General features: G+C 44.0%; 1 protein-coding gene across 9 annotated transcripts in view; it reads left to right on the plus strand.

Annotated features, from left to right (window-relative positions):
- The window catches only part of NPL (N-acetylneuraminate pyruvate lyase), a 29481-nt gene extending 9529 nt beyond the window's left edge, over positions 1 to 19952 (plus strand). Inside the window, exons 1-13 of one of the 9 annotated variants that reach the window (XM_065071682.1) lie at positions 124 to 1017; positions 2682 to 3169; positions 9890 to 9958; positions 11588 to 11661; positions 12399 to 12486; positions 13602 to 13659; positions 13748 to 13823; positions 15061 to 15153; positions 15939 to 16087; positions 16282 to 16328; positions 16950 to 17034; positions 17874 to 17913; positions 19286 to 19952. In XM_065071682.1, coding sequence (XP_064927754.1) covers positions 3135 to 3169; positions 9890 to 9958; positions 11588 to 11661; positions 12399 to 12486; positions 13602 to 13659; positions 13748 to 13823; positions 15061 to 15153; positions 15939 to 16087; positions 16282 to 16328; positions 16950 to 17034; positions 17874 to 17913; positions 19286 to 19437 — 966 coding nt within the window. In that variant the 5' untranslated portion in view covers positions 124 to 1017; positions 2682 to 3134 and the 3' untranslated portion in view covers positions 19438 to 19952. Of the gene's footprint in view, positions 1 to 123; positions 1018 to 2681; positions 3170 to 5829; positions 6570 to 9266; positions 9550 to 9889; positions 9959 to 11587; positions 11662 to 12398; positions 12487 to 13601; positions 13660 to 13747; positions 13824 to 15060; positions 15154 to 15938; positions 16088 to 16281; positions 16329 to 16949; positions 17035 to 17873; positions 17914 to 19116 lie in introns of those variants that run through there. The other 8 variants (XM_065071683.1, XM_065071685.1, XM_065071678.1 and 5 more) reach the window with 8 other exon arrangements.
- The last annotated feature ends 929 nt before the right edge of the window (positions 19953 to 20881 follow it).

A 20881-nucleotide genomic window follows, 5' to 3' on the forward strand; every position in this document is an offset into this window, starting at 1 on the left:
ACTACTGCCCGTGGGCACGTCGCGTCCAGCGTGCGATCTGGCTCCATAAACAGTTTTGCACCCTTGCGTAACTTCCCCGAGGTTTCCATGGCTTTGCGCCTACTTATGTCAGGGTCAGCGGCAGTTTTTTGTGCTCTTGGGAGAAAGAATTTCACAAAAATAAGGTTTACCCCCAGACTCAGATTACATGAAAGTGATGGTACAGAATGACAGGTTTTTCTTGCTTTTTTTTTTATCCTTGGGGTAACATGGTAGGTAGAAATCTGGCTGCAAACTAAGCTAAGACCATCCTCCCGAGATTTCTGCTGTCATGTTATGAAAGATAGACAATGTTCTGTAACAGCTGGCTGTTTTGAGTGGCATTTGAGGCTAATTAGCCCTTGGATATCTGCACAAAGGGGTTATACAAAGCTATTGTGAAATTCTGTCCTGCTTATAAAACACAAAGTGAAGCCGAGCTCTTCATTTAACCTGCCGCAGCTCCAGAGATATTTAGACATCAGTACAATAGGGCAGATTAAACTTCACAGTTTGAGCTCTGAGGGCACCTCCTGTGTTTGTTATGGCTTGTGCAAATTCCTTGCAGCCAAATTCAGCTAAATCCTCTGGCACATTTGAAATCAGTAGCCGGGAATGACTTTTAATGCAACTTTGCTTGCAGAGAACTTCCATCAGGGTGCTGTGTGATATGCTTCTATTCCAAAAGGGGAATAAAAAAGCCCCAGACCATGCCAAATAGCAATTGTAAACTTATTTCTGAAGCTACAAAGTTTTCTAAAGCCAGAGAAGTCGGGTTGTGTAAAAAGCGCTTTACTAATGGAGCCAGTTAGAACATGCTAAGGCCTGAAATTCAGAACCAGTTCTCTGTGCTTTGTATTTCCTTTTACAGAGTAAACTTTCTCTCAGTTTTACCTATCAAACAGGAAAATCAGCTGGGCGTTTTGCAGAAGCAGAAGCTGCTACTTGCTGGTCTTTGCTCTGGAGCTGCAGGCATGCAAAGGCACCTGCTTGTGGAAGGTTAGCTATTACTTTATCACCTTTGCATTCCTATCAAGTGAGTACTAGTAATTATTTTCTCTAGGGTAGAGAAGACAGTGTAAAAAACTATACCCAACCGCAACAGTTTGGCAAATCTTAATAAATTTACCCGAATCACGATTGTGGCAAAGTATTGCCTTGAAAGGGGGCAATAAACACAAGCTTGCTGTGAATTCTCATTTTGTTTCTGAAGCAGAGAGGCTCAGAACAAATCCCCAGTCAGTCTGTGTGTGTGCAGCTGATGTCCCCGACAAAGAGCCAACTGTTCCTGCTGGAGCAGCCCGAGGCTGGAGAACAATCCATCGTGTTTTACCCAGAGCTTGTTTTCCAACACTCTTGTTTTTCGCATATACGTTGGGAGAACATGTCAACAGTTAGAAGAGACAGTAGGGCAGGCATGAGGACATAGATTCTTTACATAACCGTTGTAGAACCTTGGGCTCCCACTAGTTTGCAGAACACATGACAGGGAAGTTCAGCAGCATATGTATACTGCTAGTTTGCCTGGCTGTCTCTTCTGCACGGGGAAAAGCAAAAATGGGCAGTAATATAAATACATTTCTATATAAATGTATAATATTCTGTACCTCTAATGTACTTTCTGCCCACAGCGGAGCCTTAAATGTACTCATTAAACTAATTAGTCTCAAAAATAGTCTATGACACCTCTGTTTAATGTCATATATGTGTCTGTGGCTCAGCTGGTATTTTCTAGAATAGCTGACAAACCCGTGTTGTTCTGTACTGTTGCCTTGGGGCACAAGCACATAAAATCACTCAGTTGATGGCTTAACTTTACGATTTTCAGCAGGCAGTTCTGTTTAGAACTCCGTAATGAACTTGTACTTAAGTAACGGCTTTTCAAGCTGGCAGCTTCCATTGGATAAGTATAAGGACAAGCCTGTGATGTGATCACTTGTGATTTCCGTTTTTCCTCTCTATAGATCTGCCTATAACAAGCCCAGACAAGACCTTAAGCAATATGCTATATAGCAAAAATGCTTAATGTCTGCTCCGTGGCAGCACCACAATAGCTGTTGTCAAATCCATGCGTGTTTTAGAGTTGCCTTTATCCCTAAAAGCAAGTGCTGGCTGCTTGTACAAAAAAGGTGACTCTTTTCCACTGCCAGGATTGGAGAAGCCTGGGAAAAAAAAAGCTTTACAGTATGGTTAATGGTAACTTTGAGTCGTGTTCTTCTAACAGTAAATCTGTAGTGTAATATGAAAAAATTGTGTGTGAGGGACAGAGAGGGATGTGTGTGTCTCCAGTCTGGCTGCTCAGGTGTTCAAACAAGTGGTATCAACACAAATGCTCCAAGCACTTTTGCGTATCTGCCTAAGCCTGTCAGACTATCAGTTATCCTCGCGTTGGGTAGCGATTTTGATATATATAAATGGCGTTTGCTTTTGCAAACACGCCTTCTCAGATGATGCAGAAGGCCTTCACAATGAAGAAGTTGAGCATGTGATGTTATTGTAGCTGCGGTACGTAATAGTCTGGGGCAGCAAAAATGTCTTTATATGTTGGTAGATGAACCGTGCTTTTCTGAAAAATCATCTCCCAAAAGAAGCCTCTTATCTCCTTGCTCTGAAAAAAAGAGCCTTCTAGCAAATTTAATTGTATATCTTATTCTCACTTCCAGCAAGGAAGATGAAGAGGCATAAGCATACTGTCTTCTGAAGAAGCAGTTTGGTGTGCTACAGTACTGTTCCAAGGAGATTCCATGTTATCCCTTGCAAACTGCAGAAATGAAATCTCTGCCGTAGCTCCGAGGAGATGGTGTTTAGACCTTATGCTCTAACCTACCCGTTTTACGTCAGCACACCAATTTGTCACCATTGGATTGATCTTCAGCCAAAAATCATTCGCTTTCTGGAAGTGCATGTGTGGATTCTGTGCGCGATTCCAGCTGATTTGTTACAAACGTCATATGAAACTATCACATCTCCCTGCTACCTTGAGCAGCTGACTCAGCGACAGCATTAGCTAAAATCTAGCTAAATGAGTGAATCCTTGCTCAATTCTGCAGAGATTGCGTGGAACTGGCTGCTCTTGACCAAATAAAAGCTTCCTACACCCAACACCACTCCAGAGCATGCTCGACTTGGCATTTTCCAAGATTTCTCTGCTGTAGGTCATGTTTTGGAATCAGGTTTGGAGAACTAATCCTGAATTAATTCTTCCTTTCAGCTGCCATGAAGAACCTTTCTAAACCTTCCTCTCTTCTGTCTGTAGATCCCAGAGAGAGACTGGAAGCTTTCTCAGCTTTATAAACTGCTTTATACTCTTGGCTTCTTTCCAGTATAAGGGTTATTTTTAATATGGCTCTGGCTATCAACTGAAGCCCACAAGTCTCAGTAAACTTCTTTAACCAGAATTAATCCTTAACTAAATCCACTTTGGTCCCCTCCTTCCCTCCCTCCCTACCTCTCATTCTCAGCTTTCTCCAACCTGTGTTTCCATATGGAGTCCCAGGGACCTGAAAATACGTTCAGAGATGATGGAAACAGGCCCAGAGCATAGGACTAGCATCTTAGAGAAGTGTTAAAATGCGCTCCTAAAATAATAATATCTTGCACTTTCTCCAAGAAGACATGAAGAGATAACTGAAAAAATGGTGAGCTTCTTGCTAGGGGTGTCTCTATCGTGATAGCTCTTCAGCAATGTGAACTGAGGACCACTTCTGGTACACACTGGGTGGTGTGAAGCAGGACGAGGAATCCAGTTTTGTAATGGATTGCCCTTGTAATCTTATTGTGAATGTATTTATTGACATGTAGACATTAGCGATGCATGGCTGTAGGGAAGTGTTCTCTTTCTGGCCTGTCCGTCCAACTCCCGACCTAAACATGAGGGTTTGCCCCCTAAGCTTCTTCCCGACCTTAGCTGCGTGAGTATGGATCATACCACAACTTCTCCTGTCTTCTGGCAGCAGGGATTTGGGGAGTGGATGTGGGGTTTCAGTGGGCATTTTTGTTGTTTAGGTTATGCAAGTATGACCTCCAGAGATGGATTCTTTAAGGTATCTGTCTCCTTTCTTATAAATATCTATTGTACATCTGCATTCTGCAGCAGGTGGCACTGTTGGTTGTGTTCAGAGGTGAGTTTTAAATTTACTTCAATTCAAAAGTCCCTCAAACTCTCTTGCTTGCCAGCAGTCGCCCTGCAGCACTCATGGATCCAGTGTACCGTGATAGTTCTATTTCTGAAGCTTTACATTTGAATATACTCTAGTATCAGTGGACTGTTAATAGGAAGATTAAACATTTAAGCATCTTGACATCTAAAAAATTACAATCTTGTCATGTTAAGCATCTTTTATGCAGCAGACACACCAGTCTCAGTCTGAATGTCTGTGTTAGGACAGTTAAGAAAATCCTAAATTAGGAAAATCTTCTAGGTTTTGCTTAGTTCTAGAAGAGTTAAACTGGCAAGCTTCCAGGCAGAATTGTATCCAACTTAACAGTTTAAAAATCAAATTTAATATCTGACACGTCACTATTTCTTTTGATTTTGCACCTTTAGATTTGGAGCAGAGAAAAAAAAAGTAGATGTTCTACATATGATACCACGTCAGCTTCTCAGATTATGGACTTCCAAATACCAGCCAGCCATAATTTTACAAAATTTGATCATTTTCACAAGTATTCTCTTTTTTAATTTTACCATCATTTAGGCTTGGGTACTTTGTTCTGAAAATAGACTTGGGTCTGTCTTTGAAAGAAAATTATATCTGGGTACATTTATTTATTGCAGAGAGAAACAGAAGCAAAACTATAGTTTGATTATGCCCAACCAGAACATGGGAGCTTGAGAAATGGGAAAATCCAGTTGTCAAAACTGTGTATAGGTGGAAAGAAATGTGATTTGGGGAAAGGAGAAGTGAAGGGCAGGGGTGGTAAATTGTAGTCAGTGTAGAAAATATTGGATGTGTTAACACAGCAACAACAAAAGAGTCTGGAGGGCCTTTGGCTTTAGCAGTCAACCCACCTCAGCAAGTCAGTTATTTGAATAATGGAGTTCTTAATAGGTACGTGAATCCCCTGTTTTGGGACATGGCAACAAGAAAGTGTTTGTAACTTCCCTACTTGAAATTACCATATGGAGTTATTTAGATAAGCTTTTGACATTCATGTTCATTTTTTTTCCTTATAGAAAAAGTGCTTAAATCTATAAAACCATATTTTTATTCCTATACCTGTTCTGGGAAAATAGCAACTGACTTTTGTTGTTGTTTTCGCTGGTGTCTTTATTATCCTCTGAGCTTTGGCACCACTGACGCTTTACTGCTTATTTCAGGGGTAAGTGGGAAAACACTTTTCCAGTCACCGCACAGTATGAAGAGAGTAATTATCCACTGTATCTGGTAGTACTGCTGAAGTAGACCTATGCTGTCCTTCAGACCTCCGTGGAATAACTCTTGTATTGGTTTTGGCTAAAGCACAGTTCTTCTTCTTTTTGGTAATTGTATAGGGCCTTATCAAGGTAAATATCAGAGTCTTAGAATCTTCACCATCATTTTCTTAATTGCATTCCCTCCAAAGGTAAGCAAAGACTGCCCTGAAACAGGAAACCCTCACCCGAGGGCTGGGGGAGAGGGACAGAGGCAGTGAGTGGAGTCAGAAACAGTGATGATGGCTTTGAAGGACAGTCCCAACCCTCAGCCAGCACTGAATGGCGCAGGTGATGGGCTGGGGCAATTCTAAAATATCTCTGAACTACTGTAAGGTTTTAACCCCTGCTAGGCAGCTCTAAACCACTGTATACTTGTTCTAAATTGCTCTTAAAGTCCTTTAATTAGCTTTGATGAGCTCTAAGGACCTCTGTATTGCTGCAGTGAGGCAATTGCCTCCAAACAGATGTAATTTGCACAACTCTAAGTGGTCTCTAAACCGCTCTAAACCTCTTCTAATCATCTCTAAACTGCCACTAAAAGACTCTAAACATCTCTAACAATTTATTACCACCTTTTAAATGCTTTAAACTTCCCGTAAACAGCTCTAAAGATCTGAAAAATAACTCCAAATTCCTCCAAACCTCCTCAAAAGTACACCAAGCAGTTCTGAGGAGCTGTAATATCCATTCTTAAAAGTGCTGGGGTCCTCTAAACTGCACTAGCATCTTTTTAAACTTCCTCTTAAGCACCTTTCAGGTTCATCTGATCTTATCTAGAACTTTAAACTCCTCTAAGGACCTCTAAAACTCAAATATGCTCGGAGATGCCCCTCCAAAATAGATTTGAGGCCCTGGATCTTGCAGGAGAGGTAGGTGAGGATGTGGTGGAAAGCCCGCCCATGAGGTCACATAGGAAGAGGCAGTTGGCACCACGCTTCCAGACCACCTCTGATAAGAAAGAAATAAGGGTAATTATAGTAGGCGATTTCCTTCTGGGAGGGACAGAGGGCCCAATATGCAAACTTGACCCTCACCATAGGGAATTGTGCAGTCTACCTGGAGCCCAGATCAGGGACATCACTCCGCAGCCTCGTGCACTCAACAGACTACTACCCACTGCTGATCTTCCAGACAGGTAGGGAGGAAGCTGCATCCCGTCATCTGAGGGTAATGAAGAAAGATTTCAAGGCCTTGGGACGGTTGGTGAAAGAGTCTGTGGTGCAAGTTATTTTCTCTTCCCTCCTTCCATTTTGGGGTGATGCCGTGGAATGGAAGAGAAGAATCCAGTCCATAAAGGCTTGGCTACGAGACTGGTGCTACAGGCACCAATGAACCCATTTGGGTTCATTGTAGTTGCAACTAAAATGTATTCAGTACTGTCCAGGGGTGGATGAGGAGCAAGTTGAGAGTCTGTGGGTGACAATTAAGGGGCAGGCTGGCAGGGGTGATACTGGTGTGGGTGTCTATTACAGGCCACCAGATCAGTGTAAGGAAGTTGACGAGGCCTTCTACAGGCAGCTGAGAGCAGCCTCACAATTACACTGCTCTAAAACACGTCTTAACAGCTTTAAAACTCTTGTAGCCAGCTATAAACAATGCTGAGAAGCTACAAATTCCTCTAAAACCTCCATCGCTCCTCTCTGAAAGTCCTCTAATCAACACCAATATCTAAAATTCCTCCACACCCCTTTAAGCAGGTCAGATGCTTCCAAATAGGTCTCAAACCCCTCTCGGTCTCCTCACAACTGCTCTAGAACTCGTGTCTGTGCTTCTGAAACTCCTCTTTAGAGAAACAGTGCTAAAACTTCTCTGAAGTCCTTAAAACTGCTCTAAATACTAAATGCTCTAAATACATCTAAAATGCCTCTAAATATCTATTGTACAACTCTGAACTCCACTACACAGCTCTAAAATTCCTCAAAAGAGCTCTAAGCAGCTCTAAAACCCTTCTAGACCAATCTGTAACTCCTGCAAGCTGTTCTAAGCAGCTTTTAACCACTTCGAGCTGCTGTAAAACTTCTCTCGTGCTGTCAACAGCACCAAGTAGCCCCAAAATTCAAAGTACTCAGAAAATCTGAAGTAAAGGACTTCTAGAGCAAGTCCAGTGAAGGGCCTTGAAGGTGGTCGTGGGATTGGGTTACAAGGAGAGGCTTGGGGAGCTGGGACTGCTCAGCCTTGAAAAATAAAAATTACCCATAGGAACTGAAGAGCATGGAGAAGAGGGGATTTCTGAAAGAACGAGATGAGCCTCAATTAAAAGAAAAATACATGTGCTTTGTGAGAACCTGTTAATAAAGCCAAACCCCAGAAAGTGATGGGTGTGTGTAAACAGCCCACAGGGAGAATATTTTGGAGTGGAGGAGGAATACCACAAACCCAAATCCTGAGATTATTATGTGAATACATGAAAAATGTGCTCCCGGAACACAGAACAACTGGGCATTGTTCTCTGTCCTGCAGCACTGGATGCTCTCATAACATGCTCGAATGGAAGACGTGAAAGTGCATACTGAAGGCAGAATGTTTTATTGCCCCTGGTTTTTGGATAGGTGTAGAAAACCCAAATGATTTTCCCCAGGAAGCAAACCAAGCCTGCAGGTAACAATGGCAAGGAACAGAAGAGCTAAATATGACCTCTGCTTTACAAAGGGACAGAGATCAATGGCTGGCTTATTTCTTCAATGCCACAACTTTTAAATTTGATGCAGATTTGAGACCCTGAGGGTGAAATGTGCACATTTGTCACTTCGGAGAAATGCAGAGATGTAAAATGAGTTGGAATTATGCTGAATGCTTTTGACATGCCCTCTGATGCTTGTTTCCTTTACAACAAGGCAGTGTGGGTTTGCTCCCTGAGCATCACGAGCCTTTCAAAATTCTTCTCCTTCAATGGCACTAAACTGCAGAAAATGTGTTTTTCTTTCTGTTGCACCATGCGGTGGATGTGTTGCTCTAGCAGCCAGCTCCAGAAGGGCATTTTGACTCCGCTCATCACAGCAGTGGACAATCTAAGGGGAGCTGATCTTCTCTGAGTTGCTTCAGCTGCAAACACGCTCTCATTATTTTCAGCCATCAGAAAAAAGATAACCCTTTCTTTATTTCGATGGTGACTTGTGCCTGGGCAGAAATTGCTGGAATTCAGAGAACTGTTCTCCAGACACTCCCAAGTCTCCCGCCCTGATGCTCTGCAGTGCTGCTGTCAGCCTGGAGATGAGAAGCTCCACAAAGACCTTATTGTGGCCTTTCTGTACTTAAAAGGGGCCGATAAGAAAGATGGGGACAGACCTTTTGGCAGGACCTGTTGCGATAGGACAAGGGGTGATGGAGGGCGATTCAGGCCAGACACGAGGAAGGAATTTTTTACCCTGAGGGTGGTGAGAGCCTGGCCCAGGTTGGCCAGAGAGGTGGTGGATGAACCATCTCTGGAGACATCCCAGGCCAGGCTGGACGGGGCTCTGAGCAACCTGAGCTGGTGAAGATGTCCCTGCTCATGGCAGGGGTGGCACTGGGGGAGCTTTGAAGGTCTCTTCCTACCCAAACCATTCTGTGATTCTGTTCTGGCCACCTTGGCAATGATGGATACCCTATTATGGGTACCATCCCTCCAGCAAAGTGTGCGGTAGAGCTTGGTGTCTCCTCAAGCTCTCTTATCTCTACACCCTATTATTTATTTTTAAAATTTTATTTATTATTTTTAAAAGCTTGCAGAGAGTGACTAATAATCCAAAGAAGTCTTCGCTTGTAGACACGACTTGCAGAGTGTGTGTTATGGGAGACTGATGTAGCGGGACGTGGAAGGCAGGCAGGGGCAGTGAAGAGCCGCTTTCTGCGGCCGGCTGTCAGCTGATGCCGCTCCCTCCGCCCGCTCAGCGCTTTTCCACATCCCGGCACTGAAACGCAGACGCTGGAGCCGAGCCGGGGCCTCTTCCCTCCGCCTCTTCCCTCCGCCACAGCTCACCCTCGCTGGGCCGGTGCTGCCCGCAGGCCCATGTCGCTGTGCTGGGGGTGACAGCGTGAGGCCGCCCATCTCGGAGGACGTTTTGGGGCCGTTTCTCTGCAAAAACTGGTCTCCTTTCCAAAAGTGTTCTGCCTTCCAAGGTGGTAGGCGATAGCAGGTGTGTGCTGGACAACATGCTATAGATGGAAAAGGAAGTATAAAATAGAAGGTGTCGCTGAAATGTAACTGCGGCTGGTGCTCCCGGTCCTCTCCGATCCCAGGGTGGTGCTGGCTGCAATAAGCTGCTCTTTCAGCAGCAACAACGAAAAGATAATTCTCTCCTTACCAAAATAACACCCTTGCAAAGTCCACTTCTTCTGAACTTTGCCTGTCGAGTTTTGCTGTTAACAGAAGTTAGTTGAAACTCTGCTTAAGCAACAACGGGAATAACAGAAGTTAGTTGAAACTCCGCTTAAGTAACGATGGGAATCATGTTTTTGTCTTTCTTTTCCAAACAGCTCAATGACACCTAGAAAGAAGTTACAGGGTCTTGTAGCTGCTACAATCACTCCAATGACTCCCGATGGGTGAGTATAACTCTGTGTCACAACGTGGTGCGTTGTCAGAGTTGCACTGCTTACTGCTACTCTAAAACCCTGTCTCCTTTCTTATGTGGAATTGATCATTTTGGGGTTTGTTTTTAAATTGGATTTCTGATGGGATGGAGCAACTACTAGGTTGGCTCCTTTAGCACTAGTGGATTCCCTTTGCCTCCTCCTGTTGTCCAGCAAGTGCTGTAGGTCTGGGTTTGGAGAGTTCGGATCAGTCTCCCATCTCTTTTTCTATTGCTTTTGTATGTGCACATTAAATCACAGTAAGGTTATAGGGTATTGCAGTATTTTCTCACTTGTTAAGGCAAATCACAGTCCTAGTTAAAAAGAGCTCTTGAGAGCTAGAAGATAATTGTCAAACTGTTATGTCCTTTTAGACTTTTCTTTACCCCAGCTAACTCACGCGTGCATTCATGTGTGTGTATGTGTGCATGGAATTAGTCTAAACCGGAAGAAAATATTGCAAGGGCTGCACAGTTCTGAAAATAACATCGAACTGAAACTTGAAATTCAGCCTTCTGCGAAGCAGTGGTGGTAAACAGATGTCCTCCCTGCTGCATTGGGATGTTGCAAGACCGAGTTGTTTGGAGTCAGCAAAGGACCCTGAGCTTCTCCGATGGGGGGATGTGTCCAGATCTGTGTGTGTTTCTGAGGGAGATGGTGGAGATTTGCCAGAACAGTCCCCTCTAAGTGATCCTTTGCTTTTGGAAAGCGCTGCAAAGCACGGTACTGTGTCAGGGAACTCGTTTGCATTGCAGTCACTGCTTGCTTTCTTGCTTTAAAGGAAACTTATTTCCAATTTGATTTTTTATTACTGCTCAAATTTATGGCAACATGGTGTTTGGAGAGTGATCTGGACCTGCTGCCTGGAACGCCTGGCTCTTATAAAATATGTTCTGTGAAAGCAGCTGTGAAATTTTGGGTGATGTGTGAACCCAGTCAAGGTTCCAGAGTTGACTTCCAGACTATAGAGCTGGTCTGTATGTTTGACAAATAGAAACAACGGTGAAATATTATATACTGATAAAATAAGTTAGTCCTGCAGAGAAGATAAAACTAGAATTCGGTTCCCCCTGTTTGTCAGGGAAGTCTGTTGCTTTCCTCATCCTTTAATGAGAGAGAAAGGTCAAAGTCACATCCAGCAGATGCCATTTCACGGTCTGTGTCCAGCGGTTACAAGTATAGTTTAACTATTTGCCAGCACTTGCACAAATATCTTTGTGCTCTCAAGAGGACCCTTGTTGCCATCAACAATCAAAAAGGTTTGAGTGCCACTTGTTCTCTCATATCTCCCAAAAAAAGTCCTTTGCTGTGACAAGCCTGCAGTAATTACCAGTTGAGATAAAAGGTTGAAACAGTGAACTACTCGTCAGGAGGAAGAGAAACTGGAAGAAAGAATTCAGAACTGAACGGTTAACCTGAAATGTTAAACACATGCTTGAGGGTATCATACCTTGGGGTAATTTGTGTGTGTACAAAGGCAAGGCTTCAAAAATCAATATTTTTTTTGTTTGTTTTCTTAATCTCTATAAGTTTAAGGTTCCTGTAGGTGGAGACTTATGGTTGCTAAGGCTCTCAAGGTTGCTGCGGTTCCTTTTGTTTCAGACAAGTTAACCTTTTGGTGATTCGTCAATATGTGGATTATCTCGTAAGCAAGCAGAACGTGAAGAGCGTCTTTGGTACGTGTATTTTTGACAGAAACAGTGCGACACCCCTTTTGCCTGGATGGCGATCCAACGATATCTTGCCAGAAAAGAGCTGTAGTGGGAGGGACTGTGGATGTGGGATGATCCTAGACGTTTGTATTATTCAGTGGAGAGAGTGTAAACAATGCTTAAGGCATCTGCTTTTGCCTACACCCCATTTCTGTGTGGCATAAATTAAGCATTGCCTTCATATAGTGGCGTTTCTATAGGTGAGTGGATAATGTTGTTTTGGCAGAGAACACTCAACTGAATGATTCTCCCCTTTGCCAATTGTCTGGTTCAACATCAGCTCATGAGTCCAGGGAATTCAGTGGGCTCATCAAAGCCAAATGGGCTTCTTCAGGAGACCTGTGTTGCGCTGGGTGACAGCAAGGCTAGCTGGTGTCCCTTTGGGCACTTGTCCTAGCCTGGCTCACTGCTGGGGCAGGAGGTCGTGTGTGCTGGGCTGGAGGTGCTCATGAGCAGTTTCCCAGTTTCAGCAGCTGATTCCGTCTCTTCCCTCCCGCCACTGCTGATCCTGGAACATCCAGGTCTCCAGTACAAGCATTTACTGATGGTAACACTGCAATCCCCATGCAGATGCTATCCTAAAATGAGTTGGGGTAAAAATAGTTTTGTTTAATATCACCAGAAGTGTCAGTTCTTGTTTTCGGTAAAACTGGTGCATGCAGGCCAGGCCTCAGCAAGTGTGTTCTTTTGTGTTGGAACAGTGAATGGCACAACAGGAGAAGGACTGTCCCTCAGCATCCAGGAGAGGAAGCGGTTGGCAGAAGAATGGGTGTGCCAAGGAAAAGACAAGTGAGTAGCTGCGAGTGAACAGGGGATTCCAGATCTTGTGTTGTGATACAGGCCTACCTGACTGATTGCAAAGCCACACCTGCTGACGGCATTTTTTCTTGCAGCGTTTTGTTGTTAGGCTTTGTTCCACAGCTCCTTTATCATAGAAGTCTGGTTTTGGCACTGCCAGGTAGCTGGTGTCCATTCCTGCTGCTCGGAGCCCTTCTCTTTGATACATGGAGGGGCAGGGGGACAAAAAAGGGCTGTGCCCTTTGCTTATTCTTGAAAAGAGATGAAAGTAAAGAGCAGTCTGCCTATTTATGCCCTGTGAGCATTTTTGAACCTTTTAATATATTAAATGATCTGGTATGGGGGAAGCTGGGGTGTAAAGTGTTTTGATGCTTCCCTAAAGGTGCAAAGTCAGAAGCAGAAGAAGGAATTCAACCTGGATCTGCAGCTGTGTATCCAATTGCAGCTCCATTCTCCATCCCTTGTACCTGTCATAGTCTCGTGTCACTCACCATTGCCTTCTCCTTAGTTGCTGTGTCAGAGGATGAGGAGAGGAGGAAGCATTTGGGCTATGAAGGGTAGTGAGCAGAAATAAACTGGTGCGAAGGCTCGCAGTCTGTGTGGATATAAAGGAGAAACACGGAAATGGGACCGATGGACTGGAACCTGGGAGATGCCCTTGGCAGGAGCAGATGAGCAGTCAAAAGTGCTGCTGTGACGTTGAACTCTCTGGCCGTTCTCCAGATAAATTGGTTTAGAAAGCAAAGATATGCTTCAATATCCTTTCCTTTTCCCAGCTTCCCCTTAAATCCTTAATCTCTTAATTTTAACTTCCTAATACAATGCTAGGATTTGTCCATCCTGACAGCCTTGCAGCGAGGAGTCACTGACTGATGTTTGCAAACGTTGTTTTCTTTGTTCCACCACCAGCTGCTTGCCACTGTCAGCATTTTCTCTGTGTGTCTGCTCACCAGGTCAACACAGGTTCAAACCCCTTTTAGGTCTGATCTAGCACAGTGAAGGTCTTCAGCTGTGGCTCCCTTGTCTGAGGCATTAAATTTTGGCAGGCTGATGTTTTTCACCATCACTGAAACCTCCCCAAACCTTTTGAATTTGTTCTTGTGCAGATTGGATCATGTCATCATTCAGGTGGGAGCACTAAGTCTGCCAGAGTCCCAAGAGCTGGTGTGTATATGATGTTTCCTTTTCACTATGTGTGTAAAACATATAAACCAGATGTACTTTAAGACACTTTCCATTCTCTCATTTATAGGCAAGACATGCAGCAGCCATAGGTGCTAGTGGTATTGCTGTAATAGCCCCCTTCTTCTTCAAACCCACAAATAAAGGTAAGTAGATGTGATTGCCAGACGGGCTGAGGTCTTTTCTATTGCCCTCCAAACTTTTAACATGGATAAAAGATGAATGCCATCTTCTTTCTTTGAAAAGTGCTCTGATGATAATATTCGCACGCTTGTCATATCTGGTGTGATGCAAAAGCAAAACCTACAAGAAGCATTTTTTTGAAGATGGGAGATACCAGAAGTCTCCCAGTAGGCAGGATGTCGTGTGGGCTGTATTTTGTTAGCCTCTTACAAAAAGAGGAGCTGCTTATGAAAAGAGTAGTTAACTAGTTGGTCTTCTGAACAGATAGTATGGAGTTCACGCTTGATCTGGGCTGCACTGGGAAGCGGTTGGGTACATGCTGACCCTTGCTGGACACTGACCGAGCTGATAAACTGCTGATGCACAGGTGCACTCCTTGTTACTGAGGTGATCTGGTTTGGTTCTGTGTGCCTGATGTTACCTCGGAACTTATAAAGGGAGCGTTTTGCTTTTAATATCATGAAAATAATGTAAAAGAGCCATGCAAAGTGGAGGTTTGTAACAGAAATGTTAGAAGTTGTCTGAATTAATGGTGATTGGAAATATTCTTATGAAAGCACTGGAAGAAACCAGAATAGTTTGCCAGAATGGCTGGTATTGACAGCCAAGGACAGTCGGTGGCAATCAAACTGCTAACAGCACAAAGAGCAGCACAGAACCTTCCCTGATAGCAGCAGGATGGCAGCGAGGTTTCAGCCACTGCACTCCCTGCCATGCCAATGGGATGACTGCCTGAGATTTATGAAGGATGCAATAAACAAGATTCTCAGGAAGAATGTCAACCACAGCAACTCTTGGATTCCTAAAACATTACAAAAAAGGTGTTTGAAAATCTGTGCATCACCAGCATTGAGCAGTACCCCAGGGAGGTGAATGTGAACTTGATCCCTTGTCCTCAGTGTTGCACATAAGTGACGTTGCTGAGACCACTTTGGCATGCAGGTCTTGCAGTTTGCGTGTGAGAGCATGCAGGAGTTGTATCTGTAAGGGAATGAGCATGAGTTACTGAAATCAGTTTGGTTTAAAATAAATATCGTCTTTGCCTTCCTTAAGATCTTCCACTGGGTTTTGTTACATGCTGTGTATGGTACACAAGCTGTAGATGACCTCTCCACAGAGCCTGGCTGCTGTGACTCTGAACTGTCTTTCCCTACAGATGGTCTCCTTCTCTTACGGGAGTTCTTGCTTGTTTTCTTCCAGATGAGCTCATTGCTTTCTTAGAGAAGGTTGCGTCTGAGGCCCCTGCGGTTCCATTTTATTACTATCACATTCCTCCTCTGACGGGTGTAAAGAGTAAGTCCTGCTTAGTCAGCTCTTCCCGAGCCCATGAGCTGATACCAACCTGCGTAATCGCGGTGGCTGGTGTAGTGAATCTACCAGTGGTATGTGGCTTCTGCTCCTGCCACTAATGGAAAGGATCCTTTCCAAAAATGGGAGGTGAATCCAAGACTGGAAAATAAATTGCATTCCTCTTCACTGGACAAAAAATGGCAGTTTATGAGTACAAAACAACTGTGATGGAGGAGGTGATGCTGACCAGGCTTTGCAATTAGCGTGGACCAAGATAAGTAATTGCCTTGGATAACCACAGTTGAATTCTGATTTTTTTCACAAAAATTATCACCATCTCTTCTGGTGTACACTGACTGCCTAGTCACATTTGCTGTAAATTACATGTGAAACCACAGGGCTTCTCAATTCATATTATTTAGCAGAGGAATGAAGAACGGAATACAAATCTTTGGTTACTTTCTCTAGACAACAGCTTATGTCGTGTTTCTGGATATATTAATTTATTCTTAAATATGTTGTTGCCAGTTCATTCCCAAACTTTCTCTTATACGGGGTTTTTCCCTTCTGATCTGGTAAAGTAATGATGCAGGGAGGGCGGAAAGATGTTTTTTTGTAGAACTCTGGGAAATAATCACACTGAAGTTGTCTTATGGGCTGTTATAGAGCTCTATAGTTTACCAGGCTCAGGCCAAAAGTCAACAACTTGTCTCCCTCTTGGGGACAAGTCAGGGTAATCTCCCAGAAGAGGGGTGTGTTTGTTCACATGAGATTGCTGTTGTGCACAGTTCGCATTGAAGAGTTGCTGGATGGAATAAAAGAGCGGATCCCCAGCTTCCAGGGTGTGAAGTTCAGCAGCACGGACCTCTTGGACCTTGCACAGTGTATAAACAAGAATAAGAGAGAACAGTTTGAATTTCTTTATGGGGTGGATGAGGTAAGAGGCTCCTCTTAACAATTATTTCTTCTGTGGCATTCTCTTGCTTCAGCCTTGGGGAAAAAAGTAACCCTGGACGTTCAGCACCAGGTAGTTTTGCTGCTCCATCCCACCACCCTTTTTGTTTTTTCTTGATTTTATTACATAAAGTAAAAATGTGTGTGTTTGTTTTTTCTCCTCTCACCCCAAACTAGCAACTGTTGAGTGCACTGGCAATAGGGGCAGATGGAGCAGTCGGAAGGTCAGTGTGGTTTGGAGTTCTTTTCCCCTTGACACACACACCTTATCGTTGTATCCTCCACTATCTGCACGCTGTTTCTTTGGAATATGTTAGTTTGAGTGATTATTGCTGCAGTCTGTAAGCTGACCCAAAGGTTTCAACATGTTTTTTTATCCTCATGGCAACTTTTTGAAGTAGGGAATTACTTCATTATATGGGTAAGGAAACAAAACCCAAAGAGTTTAAAATCATTTACCTTTGTTCACATGAGTAGTCTGTGAGGAAAAGGGCTCTGCTGACTTAATTTCTCATTTATTTTCTGCTCCTCATACCAGGATGCTTGGATTAATTATTTCTGTGTTGCCTAATTGTTTCTTTTTATTTTTAAATTTGGAAATCAGTTCCATTTGGAAAGAATTGGGAAGTGAAATCTGCTCTCTAAACTCTTCATAGGGCTTGGTATACTTCAGATGCTTGACAGTATAAACCGCACCTAGATTGCATGAGTCCCTATCATAATAATGGCATTTTTATAATGTCAACAGCAAAAGCCTGTGGTTACGTCTCTTTTTTCAGTGGTTCTAAGTTCCCCCTTTGCATTACTGATTCTATTTTTGGTTTGGTTTTGGTTTCTTTTGGCAGTACATACAACTATTTAGGCGGAAAAACCAATCTGATGCTGCAAGCCTTTGCAAAGCCAGACCTCGCGTTAGCACGGAAGTATCAGGTACAGCACCTTCCCTGTCCCCGCCAGGCGCAGCCTTTTCTCCTCTGGCTTTACTGCCGCTGTTTCCCATGTGGTTTTGTCATCCATACCATGAGCTAGCTTTATTAAAGCAAACTTTTTTCAGCTCCAAGCCCCCTGCTTGTTATTCATCTCACCTGTTTGACCAGTCCTTACAAACTTTTAACTGCCTATACTGTTCCTCCAGCCCTCTGATCTCATCTGTGCAGAGTGAGCAATGGCCTGGCCTTTTGCCCTGAACAAGTCCACAGTGGCCAAGCCCCTTGGCTGGGAATATTCTCTTGATACCTTCCATGATGTAGGGCAGAAAGCCGTCCCAAATCAGCTCTGCTTTGACCCCTGTTGGTGTTGGGCTGTTTGAATATTCATGAGGAGTTCTGAGCCACTGGCATACAAACTATACCCAAGGTTTTTTACGTCCCACTGAGACCTTTGAGGCATCCTTCTTTTGCCTTAAAACAGAAGTGACTGCTGGATGAATGTCTAAGAGACATCTGAAAGATTATCTGCTCTGGGAAATCTCTTCACGTTCAGATTTGTAAACCTTTAGAGACTGATATGAGCCTTACCAGTGTTTCCAGACTGCTTGCAGCAAGTGACAGCTTGAACATGAGTGATAGACAGGGAAGGTTTTCTTATATCCCTCTCTTCCCTATTCCAATGGAATTCAATTAGTATTTCCCGTAGGCTGGCCAGGTGGGCAAGGGATTTTCTCAAAGCTTGTACAACAACTGTGTAAGATGTAAATATCATAATAGCTCTAGATGCTTTTACACCTTTAAATTTGAAGGCGTGAATAAACTGCTCTCTGTCTTTTCTAGTTTCTCACTGGGGAATTTCTCAACTTTGTCATCAAACTAGGTAAGTCCTACCTCACGTGTGTCTCCCCTTGTATCTAAAAATGCAGACTTGGTGCTCCAGAAACTCTCATGTTGCTGTACCCTCAGACTTCCTTCCTCAAAGATTTCGCAGTGAGAAAGTGTTGCATGTGCTGTTTCCCGAGTTGGTAGAAGCTCAACAAAGGGAGCTGACCAGGCATCCTCCAACAGATTCCACTCTCCCTTCCTTCCTTCCTCCTTCTGTGAAACCTCACAGCTTTAAGGCTGTGTCTCTGTGGTTTACCCTTTTTCTCATCCTGACTCTTTCCATGGGTTGTTTTTCTTTTGTTCTCCAAAAGCTCATTTCTAACTTTGTTTCTATAGAGTAATTTTCCTGGAATGGTGGTGCACCAGTAGGAAAACAGCTCAGATACTTTTCTCTCCTGCCTTGCTATAATTTAAGAGTAACTGTTCAAGTCTGTACAAGGCCAAACCATTTTCAAATCTAATGCTTTTTTTAGAAACAAACCCAAGTTTTAATAAAGAAAGCAATTAAAACCAACCAAGTCAGAGCAGTGTACGGAGACTGAATGGGACATTTCATGGTTTTCACTTAATGAAGAGAACTGTTCACTGTGTTTTTGCTATACGTGTGCAAGCCCCCATGAATCTAGCTTAGCTTTAGTGCTTGGTTTTATTACTTGGGTTAAAAGTCAGGGGAAATGCATCACTATTTAGTCTTACAGGTAAAGAGGCAAATGCTGAATTTCCAAATGTGCATAAGGAGATTTGAGCTATGGACAGAGAGGCCTCCTGAAGTTGCCCATGATGATTTAAGCTGGTACCCAATGTCGTTGCCACACATCAGAAAGATGCTACAGGGCTTTATTTTATGTGAGTCTGCATCAAGAGAGAGCTGTGAGGCTGCAGATGTCAGGTTGCTGGGGTGGCTTAGCCTACCAGTGAAGGTAAATTTGAAGTAGCCCTATTTTGCTTTAGTTTACCTATGGAGGACTCTTACCATCTTTTCTGTTGTCAGGGCTGTGTGGCAATATGTTCTGGCAAGCAGGAAGGAACAACACATAGAGCCCTGATTATCTGTAAAACTGACACAGTGGTTTGTAAAGTGCATGTCTGAGAAAATACTCTGCTTGGTATTTTTAGTAGGAAAACGATAATGTCATAATATACACATAAATTTAATAAGCAGGTGTAATTTTTACTGTAATGTGTTTCCTGTCTGCAGGCACGGTCGTCTCTTCTTAGTTACACTGTTCTCACTTCCGAGAAGTGCTTACAGCCTGGTTTGTGCCAGATCGCACAGGAATTATGTGCTGCTGCTTTTTTGGACACCTGCATAGGGGTTTTAAGCAAAATGATCCATAAAGGACCTGATTTCGCTTTTGTCCACCCAGGTTTTGGTGTCGCACAGACTAAAGCTGTAATGACGTTTGTTTCTGGCATTCCCATGGGACCCCCGCGGCTTCCGCTCATTGCCGCCTCTGAGGAGTTCATTGTCAAGGCCAAAGCGAAGCTGGACAGCATTGTGTGGCCTAAGGGTGACTGATGTTCACTTCCCTGTCGATCTGGAAGCGGAGGCTCCTTTTCTGGTATTCGCTGTGACGTGGCACGTTCCCCACGTGCTGGGCTGTGATTTCAGGGATTTGGCAATGCGCCTGAGCCCCTTCCTGCCAGGGCCGACCTTGTTGGTGCGTTTTTGTGTAACTTTGCTCCCCCTGGAGCGCTGCACGTCCCAGGACCAGCTGGTATCTTTTAGTAAAAAAATTAAACTAGCAAATTTTCCCCAGTTGGGGGATCATGAGTCCTTTTGTCTAGAAAGGAGGAAGATCCATCTCTGCCCTCCCCCCAGCCAGATCATGCTTTGTCCTCTCCCTTCCTGAGCATTTCCAGCACTACACGGTGTTTTTACACATTGATGTGGAACTGGTTGCTCAAACCGGTATCTTACTCTTTGTCACAAAGTCACTGGGACACTGACTATGCATATAAAATCCTGTTTTAATCTGAGCTCATTGTCTTTGCACACCTTGATGGAAAATAAAAACTTTTTGCAACAGAAAAGCTTTTGGCTCTTTAGTGAGCAGATATTTCTCTGTCCTTGTGACTAAAACGGAAGTGGAAATGAACTGTACCTCGCTATATTGCATTGCAGAATATTGTCTTAAAAAGTAAAAGCTGCTCTTTGGCACCCTGGTCTTATGCCTCTTTACCGGCTTCGGCTCTTACAGTATGTGTGTGTGACAAATGTGAGGTCCTGTGCCGCTGTTCCTGGACCTCCTGCCTGCAAAAAGGATGGTTTGGGGTGCTTGTAAGGAGAGAGATGGGGGAAACTGCAGAGAGGCACGTGGCAAACTTTCTGTAACACAACAGCATGGAAAACTCAAACTTCCTCTGGCTGTGTAACCACTGAACAGGAAATCATAGCATCGTAGAATCATAGCATGTCAGGGACTGGAAGGGCCCTGGAAAGCTCATCCAGTGCAATCCCCCCATGGAGCAGGAACACCCAGATGAGGTTACACAGGAAGGTGTCCAGGCGGGTTGGAATGTCTGCAGAGAAGGAGACTCCACAACCTCCCTGGGCAGCCTCGTCCAGGCTCTGCCACCCTCACTGAGAAGTTTCTTCTCAAATTTACGTGGAACCTTTTGTGTTCCAGTTTGCACCCATTGCCCCTTGTCCTACCATTGGTTGTCACCGAGAAGAGCCTGGCTCCATCCTCCTGACACTCACTCTTTATGTATCTGTAACCATTAATGAGGTCACCCCTCAGTCTCCTCCAAGCTAAAGAGACTCAGTTCCTATAGAATAAAGGCTTCCTTTTCCCCTTCTTGAATTTGTCAGAGATTTAGGAGCTTTTTGTGACAGGGAAGAGGGTGACCCCATCCCGCGGTGCTGCGTGGCCACCACTGGCGGGACAGAGCAGCCCTTTTAAAAATACATTTTCACGCTGTGACTGAGCGCTTTGGTGCTGGCCCCGGCCAACAGAGCG

This window comes from Columba livia, chromosome 8 (assembly GCF_036013475.1).
Source record: "Columba livia isolate bColLiv1 breed racing homer chromosome 8, bColLiv1.pat.W.v2, whole genome shotgun sequence".
Classification (NCBI taxonomy): Eukaryota; Metazoa; Chordata; class Aves; order Columbiformes; family Columbidae; genus Columba; species Columba livia.